Source organism: Vigna radiata, chromosome 10, assembly GCF_000741045.1.
Source record: "Vigna radiata var. radiata cultivar VC1973A chromosome 10, Vradiata_ver6, whole genome shotgun sequence".
NCBI classification, from domain to species: Eukaryota; Viridiplantae; Streptophyta; class Magnoliopsida; order Fabales; family Fabaceae; genus Vigna; species Vigna radiata.
In genome coordinates, this window is record NC_028360.1 from 16461577 (window position 1) to 16480830 (window position 19254).

A 19254-nucleotide genomic window follows, 5' to 3' on the forward strand; every position below is an offset into this window, starting at 1 on the left:
GTTATTTATACTTACTAGTCATTGCATAGTAGCTTGCATTGTTCTTGATATTACACAGGTTTCTCAATACAAGAATATATTTGTGGACCGATATGCAGATTTAGGATGCTATCGGCTATTAAACAGGTTCATGTCTGTCGGAAAAAAAGTGAGTTTTGGGCTGTTTAACAATATGATCATAACTAAAACTTCTGTTTCTCCAGTAGGAAATCTTTAATTTATTTAAGAACTGCTAAATTTGTTGTTATTACAAATGTTGTATTTTGTTTNAACAATCAGTCAAGGTTCTGTATTTCTGTTTAAACTGGAGCCTCTATTTAGTTCTCTTTATTCTTATTCCCAAAATTTAACTCTTTCAAATCGTTGTTTTCCTTTTGGATTTATTTTGAACTAGAAAAGAAATCCCCTCATTCAATTTAGTACTTATAGGAATCTGGAAATTATATAATGTATATTTGAATTTTTAATTTTGAAGTAATTTTGGAGGAAAAAGTTAAGTTTATTTTTTAAATGGAGGCGAGATGTTCATTTGGTGAGTACAGTAAATTTATTAGCACGTTGTCCTTTTGCTTAAAATGATCATGGAAGCACATTGATTATTGATATGAATATTCACCGCATTTTGCCTACCTGTGGAAGGTTCGTGGGAGTGGAGAATCGGGTGCTCAACTTAATGAAATTGAGTATTTCGTTCAAACCAGTTATTGTGCCTCTTGTGAGGCAATTTGGTAAATTTTTAATATGAAATGACACCAGATATTGACTGCTCGCTCTGTCACTTTTGGTAGGAATTGTCACACACACTCCATTCACGTCTTATAATATCTAGAAGCAGATTCTTCCTTTATGCCACCTGGAAAAAAAATCAGCTGGTATACCACATGGAATTTTATTAGAATAGATGATGATGTCATACCACGTGCTGGTCCAGACTGACTGCAACTAGGTGAATGCTTTGTTCGAAAAATCAAAGATACTTGATTTTATTTTGACTTGTGTGAAATGAAAAAGAATTATTTATTTGAGATTATAGTAAATAAATTTATTATAAAAATGTATCTTTAATATAATAATTAATGTTAAGTGTTTGAAATATATTTTTGTTATTAATGAAATGATGTGAAAACTGTATTTCTGATAACATGTCTTTTTAATATTTTTAACCTTTTGTCAATATGTTTTTTGACTGACGGGATAAATTTTAGGATAAGGAATGTATATGAAATGAATAAGTTGTTTTCATTTGATCTATTTTTCGTCCGTGTAATAATTGCTTGAGAAAGTGGTAAAACAGTGATAAGCTGAAAACAAATAAGATATTGTTGTGCGAAAGATATTTATATTTTTTTTAAATAAAGTGTCGTAGGATGAGGTGGTGCGCCACTTGCTTCTAAAATAAGTTAATTTTGTTTACATAAAATGGTTTTCTCCTTCAAAGCATTATCTTGTCTTTGGTCCTTTTTTTTTTCTCCAAAAGTTTGAGTTGATATCATTTGAATGGATTTTGGAGAGTTGAGTAATGTTGTGTAGTGCTAGAACGAGTCACTTATAATCTCTTTTTGTTTGCCAAAATAGTTGTAAACTTTTGTCTTCTCCTTCCTTCCTTCCTTGTTTTGTCATTTTCATAGTTTTTCATTTCCCCTGGTTTTGGCTTATCTATAATTCTATCAACAAACCATACTTTTATATTATGCACAGAACTCAATCACATAAATCTCAAGACACCCCACTACTTCCCTTATTATCTTTATTTAGCTTCTACGAATATACATAAACATACACAACATTGCGTCATCCTTTCCCAACTTAAAACAACACAATTGGAATTTCCCCTTTGATATCTTCTCCCATTTTGTCAATTCCACACTTGTCTTTTCTTCAAATATGTTTATTTGTGTTTTTCTCATACCAAGCATCACAAATATAGAAATACAATGTTTTTCTCTTTTGCCTTTTTCACAAATTACATGGTCATTTTTTTTTCTAGTTTTTATCCCCATTAGGAGAAAAACGAGTCAACTCATGCTAAATTAAGCATAGGTTATATAGGTTATCATGGTATCATAGAATAACTCTAGGAATTGATGAATGAATTAATATAAATGAAAAAGCTATATAATCCTTTTAGGATTCTAAGTCTTTGTCTTTTAAAATGACAGCCAGTTATGAGACAAACAGTTGCAGTCGGGACCTGTGCTTTGATTAGCCTTCTTTCAAATTCTCAACCCATTTTTTATTTATTTTTATTATAAAAAATATAAAACATGTAAAATGTCAATTTTCACAAAAGATATATTGTAAAACTTAAAAAAATATCACATAATTCACTTCGAAATAAATAGTAAGACGCTGCTTTCATGCCAATTTAAATATTTGAAGTGCAAACTTTATTAGTGGTAATGAAGTTATCCGGTAGTGTACTGTTAACCCAGTAATTTATATATTTTATATAAGAAAAAATCTAACAATTATATGAAACTTTTGATAAAAGTAAAGGGTCTGTGACAAGTAATCAAATATCCACTATTTTTACTATTCATTCATTTAGTCATATAAGCTATGATTACTTTGGTTTTGGTGGGAATACTTTAGTATGTAACTTCATTTAAAACGTTGCTAAATTGATAAATTGATGGGAGAAAAGTAAAATTTATAACTTTTCAGTTTTTTTTGTTAAATGTGTTCATTTAATTGTTTTGGCTATAATTTTTTTTCTACAAAGATAAACTCGATAAGTTTAGATTGTCAAATAGAAACTTGACAAACTCGGTTTTCGTTATATATCATTATCATATTCCAATTTTAGTTAGTTATTAAAATATTAAATTTCCTGAAATGTTGTTTTAAGCAAAGATCCATGTGATTAAACACAAACTTGAAGTAAAACATAAGCAACCATGTTGATGATTTTGTACAGAAAAAATTAAATTTTACTCTTCTCAATCCTTCACCTTGTCGTAAACTTGCAAAGCAGCAGTATCTGTTACATCCCAAAACCCTTTATAATTTAAAGTGTTGTAATTGACAGTTTAAACGAAGCTTTTGGGCACCTAAAGTTAAAGCCTTTTGATATTTTTGGTGAGTTTTAGCTTCTCCAATGCTTAAAGCTTTTACATTTACCCGACAGTAAACATGAATAAGTAATTGATAAAGAGATGTTGGAAGTCTCACATTCACTAGAGATAAGGTTATTTAAGTGTATGTAACTGGGCGCAAACCTTACTCTACAAGTCGGTTTAGTTAAGCTTAAACTTTACTTCTAACATGATATCAGAGTCATGATTGAGGTTTATCCTAACAATTTCTATTGTTGTCAGACGTAGGATTGAGTTAGGCTTAAAATCATCTACTAAGAGAAAAAGGAAAATTGTTTTGGAAATGAATAAAAGTTGGTGATAGAATGGAGGCAAATAATGCACTGAAAAACATTGTATTTTGCGTATAGATATTAGTATGGTGGGGTATGATGAGTTCTACCTACTGCTAAATTGTGGTACCAATGCTAAGAACAAGTGCCACTAAATTCATTCACCCTATTTCGATAATGACATTCTCATTTTATCAATTCCTTAATAATCACATTAGAGACTCCAATAGGCTTCCTTCATTACACTATTACTCATCATTTACAACTCTAATAGTTTGGTAAAACATTCAATAATGGTGTATGATGATCATGTATTAGGACCAAACAGGTTAAAAAGTTAAGTAGTATTGTATTTTTTTTTTCTCATGATTCATAAAATTATATATGTACTCCAAATTTTGAAATAATACTTATATTAGAAGTTATAGAAATCATAATTTATAGTCATCTTGATATATAAGAAAAGGACTATCCAAATAACTGAATGAATCAAAATAGTTTAAATTAAACTAATAGTAATTTAGTGTGATTCTTTGTTAGTAGCTAAGTATGTAATTTATAACATTACACCTAAATAATTTTCAAACTGCAGTTGAAAAATACTTGAATTTTTTCTAACAGTTTGTACAAATAAAATTTATTAAAGATAATATAAATATAAATAGATATACATTCTAAAGTCAAAAGTTATTATTATTTTTCGTAAAATTTATAGTTATAATAATAAAATTAATGTCTTTCTTTGAGTAGCAACTTGAACATCGGCCAATAAAAATATTTGATAATCTGTAATGAAAATTACATTCGATCTAGAAATAAGATAAAGAAAAGTTTACTATATCATCACAGTAAAAGAAAACAATAAATATTATTGACCAAATATTTTTTTTAACAAAACTATGTTTATATATATATATATATATATATATATATATATATATATATATATATATATATAATATCCATCAAATAGTGATTAATTTTTAAAAGTAACTCTATTTTAGTAATGTCAATTTTTCATTCATAACTGAGAATTTCAAGTTGTGATTCACTTAAGGAACGTTGGTAGAGGTATACAAGTTTTGTATAAAATATTATATAACAAAGAGAAAAATTAAAACAAATGTGTTAGAAAGTAATTTAACAATAGAGAACTAAAACAATAATGTAAGAAAAATATTATTTTAGGAGTGGTATACCTTTGTTTTTTAAACTTGATTTTTTTCTTTACAAGTTGTGCCTAAAGTGACATGTATTTTCATAAAATCAACATCATCAATTTACTCATTCACCTTTTAGATAACCAAATCTTTAATTATTTGATAAAAAAAAAAAAAAAACTAATTTGCATATCATATTATGAAAGACAAAATACCGTAATCGTAAGAGAGATTATTCATGGATAAGGGCAATCTTAGGATATCCCAAAAGAAACATTAAAAATGCAGATAAAGTGAAAACGTTCATGATTCTAAAATTTATTACTATACGGAAAAAAGGAAAAATTACTAATTAGAGATAGTATAAACTCATAAGTTAAAACTTTAATAAATTACTATATATATCTAATATAGTAATAACAATAACATTTATTAGGAACCAAATTTTGCTAAACTGTTCTTCTTTATGGAAAAACTAATATAAAACTTTTATCGGATACTTAAATTGAAATAAAAATCAATACAAAAATACTATAAAAGGAAGTATTTCAGAAATACAAAAATAAATGGCACAACGATTAAGGATATTACTAAATGATACATAGTAAACTGTTTATTGTATTATTCAAATAATTAAGTGAAGACAGACCTTTTTTATCTGATAACATGTTAATCTTTTCATAATCAGGATTGGATAAGAAGTATATCTAAAGTAAGAAATTATAAAAGTAATATTCCGAGGAAATGGAATAATATTTTTAAACTGAGAATTCCCTCGTCAACAATGTTAATTTCCTTCATCAAGTAATAAAAAATATTCATCAGATGAATTTTAAAACAAGTAATATGAAAGAATAGTTTTACTGTTGTAGACTGTTGTATTAACCTTACATTAATTAGAAAAAGAAAAATTACCCTTTCAAGCAGATCATCATCATCATCATTATCATTATCATTCATTAGACTAACCAAGCCAATTTACGAAAAGAACCCGAAAAGAGTCTCCAGCAGCACCAAACAATTACTACCTACCATACATAGATCTCTCTATATTGCCAGCCATTGCTCTCTTCCCTCAGTAACAACCAACTCTTTCATTTCATCAGATCAAACAATCACATTGCATTTCACTTTACTGCATCACCCATTATATCTTCTTCTTTTCTCTCTCCCAAACACACAACACAAAAGTACAAAGCCACTGACCATTCTCTCACTTTCTTTCTCTCTCTCTCTCTCTCTCTCTCTCTTATCAGAATCCCATCCTCCTCTCTCTTCTGCATCTCTCCTACCCTTTCTCTTATCTTCCCAAACCCACCAAAAAAGAATCAATTTTTTAATCACCCTGAGGAAAAAAAATCTCTTTTTTTCCCCCTCAATCAACGCAACACGCTTAAATTACCACCCTTCTTCCTTCTCGCTTTCTCTCTCTCACACGCGCGCACTCCTCCTTCTAAAGGCTTTACCTTTCGCGGAATCGGAATCGGAATCGGTGATCTAGATGGGCATAATCAGAAGCATGAGATCGCGGTCGCATCGCGTCGTGCAGGAGCAAGAAGAGTGTGTTGGTGACAGCATGAGACAGAGTTGTTGGGCCAACATGCCCCAAGAGCTTCTCCGGGAGGTTCTCCTACGAATCGAGGCCTCCGAGGACACGTGGCCGCCGCGGAAGAGTGTCGTCGCCTGCGCCGGCGTTTGCCGCAGCTGGAGACAAATCACCAAAGACATTGTCAAAACACCCGAGCTTTCCTCAAAAATCACCTTCCCCATTTCTGTTAAACAGGTTTCTTCACCACCCTTTTCCTTTGCCTTCAATTTTCTATGGGATTTCCTCAAAATTCAATTTTTACTTCACGCACTGCACAGAATCTGATACAATTAATTAATCAGAGATCATAGTAGTTGATACCGATTTTTTTTTAGATGGTTTTTTAACCGTTAACCATTTTTACATATCGGTTTTTATTTCCAGAGCGTATTTTAATTTTCAAACGTGTACTTTTGTTTTGGTTCCTGAAGTCAAGTGTGTCTTGACTCTGTTAACCAACACAGCGATAAATGGATATTGGAGTGTAATATGGCCAAAAAAATTCTGGTGGTTCTTAATTGCCAGAAATTGTCTCTTTAGTGACAATTTTTTTTTTTTGGCGTTCAAACTGTTAAAATTTTGACAGTTTTGCTTAACAGAATTAGGTCACCGTTGAGGGCAGGAATCAAAAACAAAATTAAGATGTGATTGGATGTCACAATGATCAGATGAGTTTCATGTCTGTGATTGGAATAATTACTACAAAAGTTAATTAAAACATGCAATAAAATGTTTGTGTACAAGTGCATGCATCACTGTTTACTAATATTCAGTTAAATATACACTGTCAAAAAAAGTAGACTCATTTACTTTTCTATTAATTTTTTGTTGAGTTGAGAGGGTATTTTGTACTTTTTTGGTGATGGGATTATTTTATTGATTGGGTTTGGTATTATTCCTCATATAAGCATGATCGCTTGATTGAGTGCAACGAGGTTTTCTTGTGTTACCCACTGTTTGTTTTGTTTTGTTTCTTCCTAACGTTGGTTTTTGTGAAGAATTATGACGATATTCTTGGCTCGATGTTGTGATGAGTTGTGCTTGGATTGTTTTATGGTTGAAAAGAATAAAATAAAAATATTGATTCACCTCGCCTGTGGCGTGAAGGCAAGGGCTGATGGGTAGAGTTGAATCAATGAACTCATTTCTGTGCTCTTTCACTTTCATTGTGTGACTCTATTAAATATTATTAACTTCGTTTGTTTGGAATATTAATAAGATGGTTGTGCATTTCTTCTTTCTCATCTTTTTGTATGACGTATACGAATATAATGCATGGATTAAAATATACTGAACCTCCTTGTTTGTATTAAAATCACTGTAATTTTTTAATGTCTTTTATCTGTCCTTTTAATTATCATGACATTTCATATGCTACTGCTTTTCTCTTCTTTTTCATAAAGCAATTGATGCCGTTTTTTAAAATTTGAAGTAGAACTGTAATTTACCTCTGAATGAATGTATGGATAATCTGACGTGTGTTGTTTCAACGTAATTAGTATCTTAAGTTTGAGTTCTAAGTATGCAATCCCGTTAAATATTTGGAGGGAATTTTGTTCTTCATAGTGGTTCTATCAAACTATTGCAATGGTGAATTGATTTTGGACAGATTGTGTTTTTTTGTGTGATTTCTAGCAGTATCTACTGGGAAAAGGAAACTGCTAAATTCCTGCTTATTCTGTATAAATCCTTCTAATGTTCTTTTTATCCTTGTGGAAATTGGTGATTTTGGTTGGACCATTATATTTGTGGATATTTTTTGCATAACACTATATTCTCTTTTTGCGCCTCCATCACTAGGATTGAATGTTCAATATCACTACTTAGGAGGCTGGGACCACTATATAGTGATGTCACTATTTTAATTATTATGAAGTTTACATGGGCGTTTACTCACTAATACCTTCCACAACATTTTGAGAGGACCACTTTAAGTGGCATCTGGGTATTGTCACTGTTACTATTGGCATGGCATCCTAAGTGCATCTTCATCGATCCTCGTGTTCTTGTGCTGCCCAGTTGTTCCAATTTATCTGGTATTTATTATGTTTTGATTGGGTTGTGGTCCTTGTTATACTATATACTGGCCAAAAAGGTTAAAGAAGAGGTCAAGCTCTTTGGTGTGGAATGGTCTGATTTTTTTATTTTTTATTTATTTCACTGCTCACCATGGTATCGCACTAAGGATTCCCTTGTTCACTGCAAAGCCATGATGCTTGAATATGACTATTGTGCTTGTCTTTTACTACTTAGTACTTCATTGTACTGTTTTCCTTCTCTTGTCTTTGACATGTTTTCATCGGTGAGTAATCTTGGCAGCCTGGCCCAAGGGAGAATCTGCTCCGGTGCTTTATAAAGCGCAACCGGTCAACCCAAACATACTATTTGTTTCTCAGTTTAACCACTAGTGAGTATATAATAAAACTTGTGGTTGAATCTTCCTGTAAACGCTTTAGTTTCTGTTTTTCCACCATTCTTTAGCTTCTAATCCTAAGAGAGTGTGTTCTTCAACTCAGCACTAGCCGAAGATGGGAAGTTCCTTCTGGCTGCACGCAAGTGCAGACGTCCGACATGCACAGATTATATCATCTCTCTTGATGCAGACGATATGTCAAAGGGAAGCAACTCCTATGTTGGGAAACTAAGGTGTGTGATACTGTGGCCATTGTTTGTAATTGGGAAGCACAGATTGTAATTGGGTACTGTGGCCATTGTTTGTTGTTTTGTTTATTAGTGCATTGACTCACCTTTTTCATTTCCCTTTTAACCAGATCAAATTTTCTTGGAACAAAGTTCACAATCTATGACAGCCAGCCACCTCACTCAGGGGCAAGGATTATGAAAAGTCGCTCCACAAGGCTGGTGAATCTAAAACAAGTTTCGCCAAAGGTCCCTACAGGCAATTATCCAGTGGCTCACATCTCATATGAATTGAATGTGCTAGGCTCCCGGTAAGCTTTACATATTGGAATTGTAAGTAGATCTTCATGCATGAAATTAACTATTGTTCATACTTGTTATACTTATTTGCATAAATTTTAACCTTCCACCCATAGATTTTCCTTTGGTTAACTATTGATGCTTTGACTTTGAGTAGGCAAAATGTTTGCTGAAAGTATATTAGATAACTTTTCACCCTCTTTATATTCTGACTGTGTGATACTTACAATGTGTATACCCTAAGCAGGGGGCCTAGGAGAATGCATTGTGTTATGGATTCCATTCCTGCCACTGCAATTGAAGCTGGAGGAGTAGCTCCTACACAGACTGAGTTTTCTCTTAACAACATAGATATGTTTCCTTCATTCCCTTTTTTCCGATCAAAATCAAATCGTGTAGAAAACACAATGTCTGGACCCCTGGTTGATCAAAAGGATGGGATGCTCGTGTTAAAAAACAAGTCTCCTAGGTGGCACGAGCAGCTCCAGTGTTGGTGCTTAAACTTTCATGGCCGGGTGACAATTGCCTCGGTTAAAAACTTTCAGCTAGTAGCTTCTGCGGAAAATGGACCTGCTGGACCAGAGCATGATAAGATTATCCTCCAATTTGGAAAAGTTGGGAAGGATTTGTTTACAATGGATTACCGATACCCTATTTCGGCTTTCCAGGCCTTTGCGNTGTGCCTCAGCAGCTTTGATACCAAGATTGCTTGTGAATGACATGTTTAAACAGGTATATTCATTTCAAAGTTCAATATTCTAAAATTTGACTCTAGTCGGGNAAAAAGCATTGATCAATAAAAAGCTCATAATANAATCCAGTGGTAGATCACTGGAATGACATTTTGGTTTAGCTTACCCTATTGTAGTGCCATTATACAACAGTAAGGCTATTATTTAATTTTGGTCCAAGTAATGAGTTGCCAAAATCTCATGATAAGAAATCAGGTAACTGGAAATGTTCAACGAAAAGTACAGTATTGGCATCACATTGGGAACTTAAAAACTTGCTTTTCATTGAATACTATATTTTAATCCTTGGCACGTTTTGCTTGTAAGTTTTCTGGAGATGGTGGGAGCTTTATAGTGTATACAATATTCCTATCATCTGATAATGATTACCACATTCATATGGCCATCCTTCTAAAATTGGTTAAAGGATGAGAGGATAACTACGTGAAAACCTTATTAGTTATTCTATCTATCTAGCATATTGACAGTTATATCAACTCCATTTTTTTNCTTCTTCAGTTTGCCTATTGACCATGCTTGATTCTTTTTTATGCCAGCTTCAATCCAGATTATATAGCTATCTCTCGTACTTCTGGGAGACGGATGGTTTGAAAGCACTTGTTGGGAAGCAGAAAGATGGAAAATGTTTGGGTTGGAAGGGTGTTGAACTGAATTTTAAAGGTCCATTCAGTTTCTGGGATCACAATTCACCAGCTCTTGGGAAGATACCATGAACTTGGAATATTATTTGAAACTCCTCCATCCTCATCCCCACAAGACAACACAAAGAGAAAAAAACTTTTCTTCTGCCTCCGTGTACATAAATGATATTTTTCATTTATTTTTGTTTTTCAACAACTGTCTGGTTGTTTGGTTTTTAAAACATGTTCCCCACAAGACATGTTTTTGTTTATGGGACTACTATCTAGCTTTCAACTTATCCTTTCATGAGAACATGTTGTGTTAGTTAGACTACTTGCAAGAAAACAAGTGCCAGCAACTCCTTTCCTTCCGTAATCCACTCTTTCCAAAACACCAGTAATGCANTGTTGTAATAGTATTTACAAATTAAAACCGCCATTTNCTAAATACAAATTTTACATACTCTTTGTGGAAGTCTTGCTTAAAAGCGAGTATTTGACCCAAATAATTACTATTTGAAGTAATAGTTGTGTTGTGATATGTACTTAAATTCTTCTTTTGATATAGGTTTTNGTATATTATTACACTGTAAANNTTTTTCCAAGAAAAGGCAGTCTATATGCAGTGGGAGATTTATTAAATAAGGTTGTGAATTTCAGACTCTGATAACTTTTGTTGCGATGAATGGTACTTGATACTTTTGAATTGGTGTTTTGTTCAATGTTGATGAACAGAACAGCTTGAGAGGAAAAGTAGAATTGGGAAACACAAGTACAAAGTTGTCATAAAAAATTATACAAGAGTGTGAGTGTGTGTTGCAGGTGCTGGAATAAACAAAGGATAGCTAAAATGTACAATTATTCAGTCAAATATAGTGANATAATTTTTGGATTGAAGATACCAAAGTGCATTACTAGTTCTAATAAAATCTTAAATATAAGTTTCTCTGTACAAGGGATATTTTCACCANTCAACACAGTATTCTTATGAATGGTATTGGAATAAGAATCTATGAGCACATTATTTTCTATGAACTGATCTGTAAAAAAATCACATTTTTAAAATTTTTTATTTTTAAAACATAAAATAATTTTAATTTACGAAAAAAAGAATATTCTTATAAGTTTTGCTAAAGTTGCACGAAGTTCATAGGGAAACTATCATCATGTGACACTTGTCCACAGTTATAAAAGCTGACTCTACTCTGTCAATTTTTTTGAAGTATACTAATGTATGATCTTTCACAAAACCTAGACCAACAGCATTTGGAAAGAAATTTCAACCTCGCTTATTCATAGAATATATTAATATTACCATTATACTATAACTAAATGACAGAATTGAAAGCTATAATCACACTATACTCTATAATATATATAAATTTAAAAAAGATATCTATATAAATATATATCTATATAAATATATATATATATATATATATATATATATATATATATATATATATATATATATATATATATATATATATATATATATATAAAATATTAGACAAAATAGTAATTGCTGCAGAAAGTATACTCTAAAAGATTTATTAAGGGAGACAAGATTATTTCTTACATCTATCATAAATAATTTATCTTCATAAAACGGGATAGATGTATATGATTTGTGAGTTATTTTTACTGATAAACTGTTGAAAAAATAGGACCTGTGTCAAAGTAGCAGATTATGAGTTTATGCATTTTAAATGAAATTTTAATATTGTATCTTCTTGCTCATTGACACCCATATGACATGTTTAAAATGTTTTGCTTTAAGTGTTCGAATAAATTTTTGCATATTTGATACACAACGACTTTGACTTTTGAAGAAGTTAGAAAGTAAGAAATTTATCATGTAAGTTATATTTTTATTTCAAATAAAAAATAGCCCATTTCATATTTATATTTGGTTTTCCATTTTTGCATTAAAAATTTTCTATTAGAGATTTATATTTATTATTTGATGAATCTACAGAATATTTTTTTTATAATGATTAATAAAGGGGTGAAAAGTGTCAAAGTGAAAGTTTTATAATTCAGTCGTATTAATGCTTAAAATATATTTTCCATTAATTTTCCTCGTTTAAAACGTTATTTTTCTTTTGATCTTAAACAACATTACTTAAGAGGCACTCCAATTAAAATTTGTTTAGCTTTGAGAAAACAAACTAAGCAACTTTATTAATAACTGAAGATATTTGATATATCTTTCAGAATTATGTACAATTATAATAAAGTGATATCTTGAAAGGAGATGTTTAGAAGAAAAGCTTATGGAGCTATGTAACATTGACCATAAATGTGCCCAAGAGCACAGATGAGAGGAGAGTAGCTGCCACCAAGCTTAGCTAAATTATAAGGAATAACCATAAGGTCTGTGTTTGAGGATAAACCAGGAAAAGGGATCCTCATACTTGTGCTTAGAAAATAAACATTCCTCAATCTCATCCCATGCACTGTGATGCAAGGGTATAACTGATTGTTATATACATGATTATCATACATTACAAATTTACAACCACTAGGCTGTTTGCATGCTCACACTTGATTCATGGCTCAAAACCGTGGATTCGGCACCTTCCCCCTCCTCGGTAGGAAGATCATCGGAGTGCAATTCCGGTTGCTTAAGGCTCCGGACAAACTCGGTGAACAAAGGAAAATGCTCTGGAGAGAAGAAAGATGCTCCCATTCGCTGATATGTGAACAAGTCCAATACTTCATCTCCAGATAGATTCTTCTTAATTTGTTCAAACCCCCCCGGGACACCAGACACGGAAGAATTTTGACCCGAAACCTTCACCTCATGCTTTCTGCAAGCTGTCATAATTTGAGAAAGTAGCAATTCAGGGCTAGAATGGTTTTCCTTAGGTTGTTTTGCATCAGAAAGGTCCATGCCGGGTAATATCATTTTGCATGAGTTCTTAGCAAACATCTGTGCAACTGGTTCATAGCCATCCTTGTTAGCTGTGTTATAGAACCCTGCGGTTAGCTCTGAAGGATGACATCGAGTTCCGTACCAAGAGTGCATAAGTGGGATTTTTCCATATATTGTCACTCCAGAGTCACCAAAAGTAGAAGATGCCATTGATAGGAGGCAGTCTCCATGAGCTATGAGCTGATTGGAATACCATGAGAGGAAAAAGACCCCATACGAGGACTCCCAAGAAGCCCCATCATTAAAGAAGCCAGTGGAGTATGGTGCCTGATCATAGGTAGGTGCATCATGTGGACCACCAAGCCCCCATAAAGGATTTCCAGATGCTTCAGCATGTTGCTTGAGAAGGCTAAGCATGTTTTGGTCATAACACTGGAACTCCCCAGCTCCTTGAGTTTTACTAGGTACCTGATGATGAGAGGGATAACGTAACTCACCATCTGGTCCTAAACCCATGGAAATGCTCTGCAATATGGCAACATATGAGGAAATTGTCAGTCATATATAATCTTAAAGAGCATATTACTATTGAAATACATCTGGTACTGGAATGCAAAATATGTACCGTAATCGTAGAGCCCAGGAATGGAGAGAATGAAGACTTGAAGCTCTCACAGAAAGCCTGGTACACTTGGACTGGTGTCTTTCCATCAAGAACAGGAAGATTATCAACTGCCAAGGACAGGCATTCTTTATAATGCTGTCCTGACTTGTCTGTGAAGAAAATATTGGGTTGAGATTCACCAATCTGAGATACCCATTTAGGTAGGGGGATATTTGGCTTTTTAGACCCATGAAAGCAAAGAGACACATGGAGATTGAGACCCACTTTCTGGACCATCTCAGCAATTGCAAGATAGCCTGACCAGTCATATTCTCCCATTGTTTCTTTCTCCACAATTCCCCACCATATAGGGAGCTCAACACCTTCAACTCCTAATAGCTTCAAAGCTTTTAGGCCAGCTGCAATGGCTCTAGCATGGTTTATTGAATTGCAATCATAAGAAACTGCATCTAGGGGCAGCCCCACAAATAATCTAACACCATCTACCTGCAACATATTATTTTAAGCATGTCAGTTACTTTCTAATGCCTCCAGCTCGACATTATATAACAAAACTAAGTGTCCTTTTCTACCTAACGTATGTTATAACTGCATAAGAATCGTATGAAAGTAGAATGATAAATTGTTACCAAGACAGATGCAGTACCTAGCACTGACATCTAGAAGTTAGTATACCTGTAGCATGTAAATCCCCAAAAGAAAAAAAAAAAAAAAAAAGCCATACCTCCCTTAACAGTGATGATTATCAAGGAAATTTCCCAGGAAAAATGTCAAGAATCAAGATTTATTTTTTTAAAAAATACCACATCCAAGACAAAAAGGGAAAACCGCACAAATTCACCAGATGACAAATTCAATGATTGACTTCATTATTTACTCCAACTATGCAACTGAACAAAATAATTCAGAAATTCTTAATATTTCATGTAATTTCAAGTTAACGAACAAAAAGTTCAAGTCAAACTAAATTATAAATAAATTAATTAATTAACCGTTTCCTTCAGAACCAAAGACAATAAAATTCCCAATTTCCCCAGTCTCTCTTCAACCATACACAACGTGAAAAACAAAACACAAAAACTCACCGTTTTGGAACTTGTTCCAGGCCCAGAACGCTTGTTCTCCTCTCTAACCGGTTCAGTACGATGAGCCCTCAAAGTGAAGCTTATCCCAGCCTTCTTCCACCGATTATTCTGACCAAAACTAACTCTATCGTTCACAACCCTGAAATTCTTCAAATTACAAAGGCCCACTTCCCTGGATGCCAAATCAGAGGCTCCCAGCTTCGCTTGAGAGCTTCCAATCACCGAAACCTCCATAGCCAACAACAACAAGAAAGAAAAACGAAATAATCACACCAAAATACTCGCTCAACAAACAATCGAAAATCTAGCCTTTTCAGGATATCCGCTTAATGTTTCCAACAGAAATCGCGGAGAAAAAAAAAATGGGATTCAAGGAAAGAAGAGATAATGAATATTGCAAAAGTAACTGAGGGCAAGATCCATATATAAGCATGTGGAAGCTAAAACGCGCTTTTTCTTTTTCCTTTTTCTTTTACGACCATTGATTAAACTAAAGAAAAACAAAACTTGCAAAACGGCTGCCACGTGTCCACGTGATAGGAGACCAAAGTAGAGCCGCATAATACTATTGTTGATTTTATATATAAAAAAATTAAAAATAACAAAATATTAAGGACCCCAAATAATCATTATCATCATCAACAGTTTAAAATTCATGTAAAAGAAGAAACTAGCATAAATCAATTTCATAAGCATAAAATAGCATACATATCAGTTAATTTATAAAAAGTTATACCAACTATTTGAGTATGAAAAATTATTTAAAACTAGAATTTCTAAATTTCTAAACTATTTGAGGCTGTATAAAATAGTAAAGAAACATGATAATGTTTGTAAAAATTGTAGCTTGTGTGGGAGATTAGTTGGATAATATTAGATGCAAGGCTAACACACGCTGATTAATATATAATTAGGAAGCTTCATTATTGATTTGTGGTCCTCAGTTGAGTGCTTGGAATGGAAATATGTTTAAATAAAAAAAATAAATAGCAGAGATGATGTTTGGGACCGACATAGGGACATAAAGATGTTACATCAGTTATCGAAAAGGAATTATAATTATGCAGGAACTTTTAACTGTTGATTGAATATTACTGTGTTAATTAATTTATGTGTTAGCAAGAAAAAATGGCAAGAGGGAATTGGTTGGTTGAAAAGTTGGCTGTAAGAGTCACAGAATGAATGATAGGTTGTGGATTGACATGAAACATAGGGCAATGCTGCGTGTGTGCTGACTCATATCCTATAATGTATTATGTTCTATGTGGTGTGGTTTGGAACATGTCGTGTGGGGTATTTAACTTTCAGAATCTGATTCAGTTCATTGGTCCATGTTTCAGGATCTGCTTCTGCTTCTGCAGTTCTGGTTTTGGATCTCTCCTCCTATGACTCAGATCAGAATGGATAAGAGATAGATTGCTTTGGTTACAGACAAATCTTGCAAGTAGACACAACACAACATCATTTTATTGGTTAAGTAAACATGCACCTTAACAATATTGTATATGTTGTTGGGTGTGTGTTTATTTTTGCGTATATTTATATATTGTGACACAAGTTGAACGAAAATCTTTTACGTGGCCATTGTTGCTTGCATGCCCCTCTTGAATATTATGCATTGTGGATAAGGTGAAGGTGATGAAAGACTTACACAAGGGATGATGGAAAGTGGTACTAGAAACTAGTGAGGATAATGTTCATCATAGACATCATTGATTGTAACACTATCTATGGTTTCTCAGATTGGGTTAGTATTGATGAGGAAAAAAGCTATATATGATCTTAATACTTCAAAGGTATTTGTATTTGTCAAACTATTCTAAAATTTAGAAAATAAATCTTTATTTTAATCTGTTAGCAAATATAATTTTGATTTTATTACAATTTTTCCAAACATGATTTTTCTTTGTAAAATAAGTTTAATAAAAACAAAAATATTCATGTATTAGTCATCATCCAGTTAGTTAAAAAAAAAAAATACTCGCTTCATATATATCAATATTAATCGGTGATAGTTAATGAGAAAAAAAAAACTAAGTTACTTCTCTTTTGGTGTTTGCCAACAAAATATTGATGAGGTTTAATTTGTCGTCTTCTTTTTATTTTATTTCAAAATTTATGATTTAAGAATTATTTTGAGCCGAAAAAATTGAAGAGAATCTTGTAATTTTGTGACTGCTAAATTGATTGAATCAAAATGATAAACATGTTTTTTTTTTCTCAGTCAATTCATTCTGTAAAAGAAAAGAAAAATAAAAGGAAAAATGGTACTCTTAGATTTATTCTATTTAATTCATACTCTCATATTTTAAATTTCTTACATATCCTTTTCATCCTTTCACCATTTTTCTTAGATTTTAGATTGGGTTTAAAAGTTGCAATTATTTCCTTACTTAAATGCATTATTTTAACTATACTACTAGAAAGTACATGTGTTTAAGTACGCGTCTTTTTTTTATATAAATAAATTGTAAAAGGTAATAAAAATAATAATATATTGTAGTTTAAATAATAATTATAAAAATATCTTTTAAGATAGAGTTGTTTACTAGATATATTACATAAGATTGATTGGAGAATTTCATATTAAATTTGAAATTAGTCTAGTTTGAAAAGTAGTAATAAAATTTTAATTAATAAATAAAGAAGAAAGAGAGATATGCTTAAAAAAAATAAGTGTGAAGAGAGTGACATTGATGTTGCCATAGAAAGAATCCAACAAATAATGCTATTAATACTCATTTAAGTCACTTTGGGTAAATAGAAAAGTTTTTAAGAATAGAAATAAATTATTGATACATAAAATTTGGATGAAGTGATAAAAGTGAAAATATATAGTATTTTGAATAAATTGCAGGTTACAGTAAATATTGATATATTATATAAAAAATTATAATTTTAGTATAAAGTTTAAATTTTATTAATTTTGTTTGAATTTTATTAATAATTAAAATAACATATTTTTATTAAAATAAAATTAGTTTAAATAGTAATTAATTCTAAAAGAACATCTGCACTTTTTATTTTGTAAAATATAAAATGTTTTGTAGTTTATTGAACATTAATTAAAATTGCTATTTCTTTTAAGTGACAATCACTAAAGTTAGAAGTGTTTAATTATTTTAAATAAAATTAAAGTCTTTATATTGAGATGATAATTTATTATTATATTAAACTAATTATTTACTTAAATTCTTCTCATAATGTAATTTGTAGGATTAATCATACAAAACAAAGCACTTAGACTTTCTAAATATTAGATTGAAAAGATGTTGTAAAATGTTTTTTATTTTTTATTATATTTTAAGAATTTAATTCAAAGTAAAGTGAGACATATTGTTGTTTCTATAAAGAAAATAGACTATAGATATTTATATTATATAAGTTATGAAATTGGGGGTACAAACTATAAATGTGGATGGTACAAAATATGGACAATACGTTATAGATGATAAAAATACATGAAGTTAAATCAAATTAAATATAACTATAAAATGTAAATTCAAATGGTAACTAATTCAAATATCTTCTATTTTATAAATTGAAGATTTCAAGATTAGAAACAATATTCTAACTATTGTCACCAATACTAATTATAGATAAATGGTTATAATAAAAGTTTTGCCATCCACAACACTTTATGCTTCCAAAATAAGTGAGATTGAATCTATCATAGAATTGTAACAGTATTTTATAAATAAAAAATGATAACATTATCACATAACACTTTCAAATAATTGCATATGATATGATGAACAAGGAAACGTGTATTTTTTTTTTTTTTTCAGTTAAGTGGAAAAGTATACAACTAGTTGTTGTGTCTATACTCTACCAAAAAATACCTACAAAAATTAGGATAAAACCATTACATATTTTACATTAAAAATATTAATTAAATAGTAAGTATTATTGTTTTTGCTTCTTATCGTTTAAAAACATTAGACAAGTGTCCGTGACGTGTAGAGCGTATAGGTATCGAGGAAATGACAATCCAAATTCATCGATACAATTCAAATATTGAATCATTCACTTTCTCTTCATCTAAACGTCACTGGAATATGAATATGGCTTCCACCTCCTACACATTTTATTTTATTATTTTAAATGATTAAAAAAATATGACTACTTTAAAAGTTCATTTTTCTTCTGGTGAATAAATTAATTATAAATATTATATGTTAATAAAAGATCATATAATTTATAAATAAAATTCTTTTTAATCGATTTTAATTGAACATG

At 31.3% G+C, this 19254-nt stretch overlaps 2 protein-coding genes across 3 annotated transcripts; one reads left to right on the forward strand and one right to left on the reverse strand.

The window, feature by feature from the left end:
• The first annotated feature begins 5631 nt into the window (after positions 1-5631).
• On the forward strand, positions 5632-10902 carry LOC106775840 (tubby-like F-box protein 3). Of its 2 annotated transcripts, none has more exons than XM_022787332.1 (6): positions 5632-6310; positions 8435-8522; positions 8632-8761; positions 8887-9066; positions 9300-9787; positions 10344-10902. In XM_022787332.1, exons 1-5 carry the CDS (start codon positions 6029-6031, stop codon positions 9772-9774), a joined length of 1155 nt encoding a protein of 384 aa, XP_022643053.1. In that variant the 5' UTR covers positions 5632-6028; the 3' UTR covers positions 9775-9787; positions 10344-10902. The 2 variants fall into 2 exon arrangements, with proteins under 2 accessions (XP_022643053.1, XP_014518540.1); XM_014663054.2 differs by having other exon boundaries at positions 5640-6310; positions 9303-9787.
• Positions 10903-12670: 1768 nt separating this feature from the next.
• Positions 12671-15437, reverse strand: LOC106776008 (inactive beta-amylase 9). The gene is made up of 3 exons (XM_014663296.2): positions 15016-15437; positions 13931-14416; positions 12671-13830 (listed from the first exon to the last, which is right to left on the reverse strand). Exons 1-3 carry the CDS (start codon positions 15247-15249, stop codon positions 12952-12954), a joined length of 1599 nt encoding a protein of 532 aa, XP_014518782.1. The 5' UTR covers positions 15250-15437; the 3' UTR covers positions 12671-12951.
• Positions 15438-19254: the final 3817 nt, after the last annotated feature.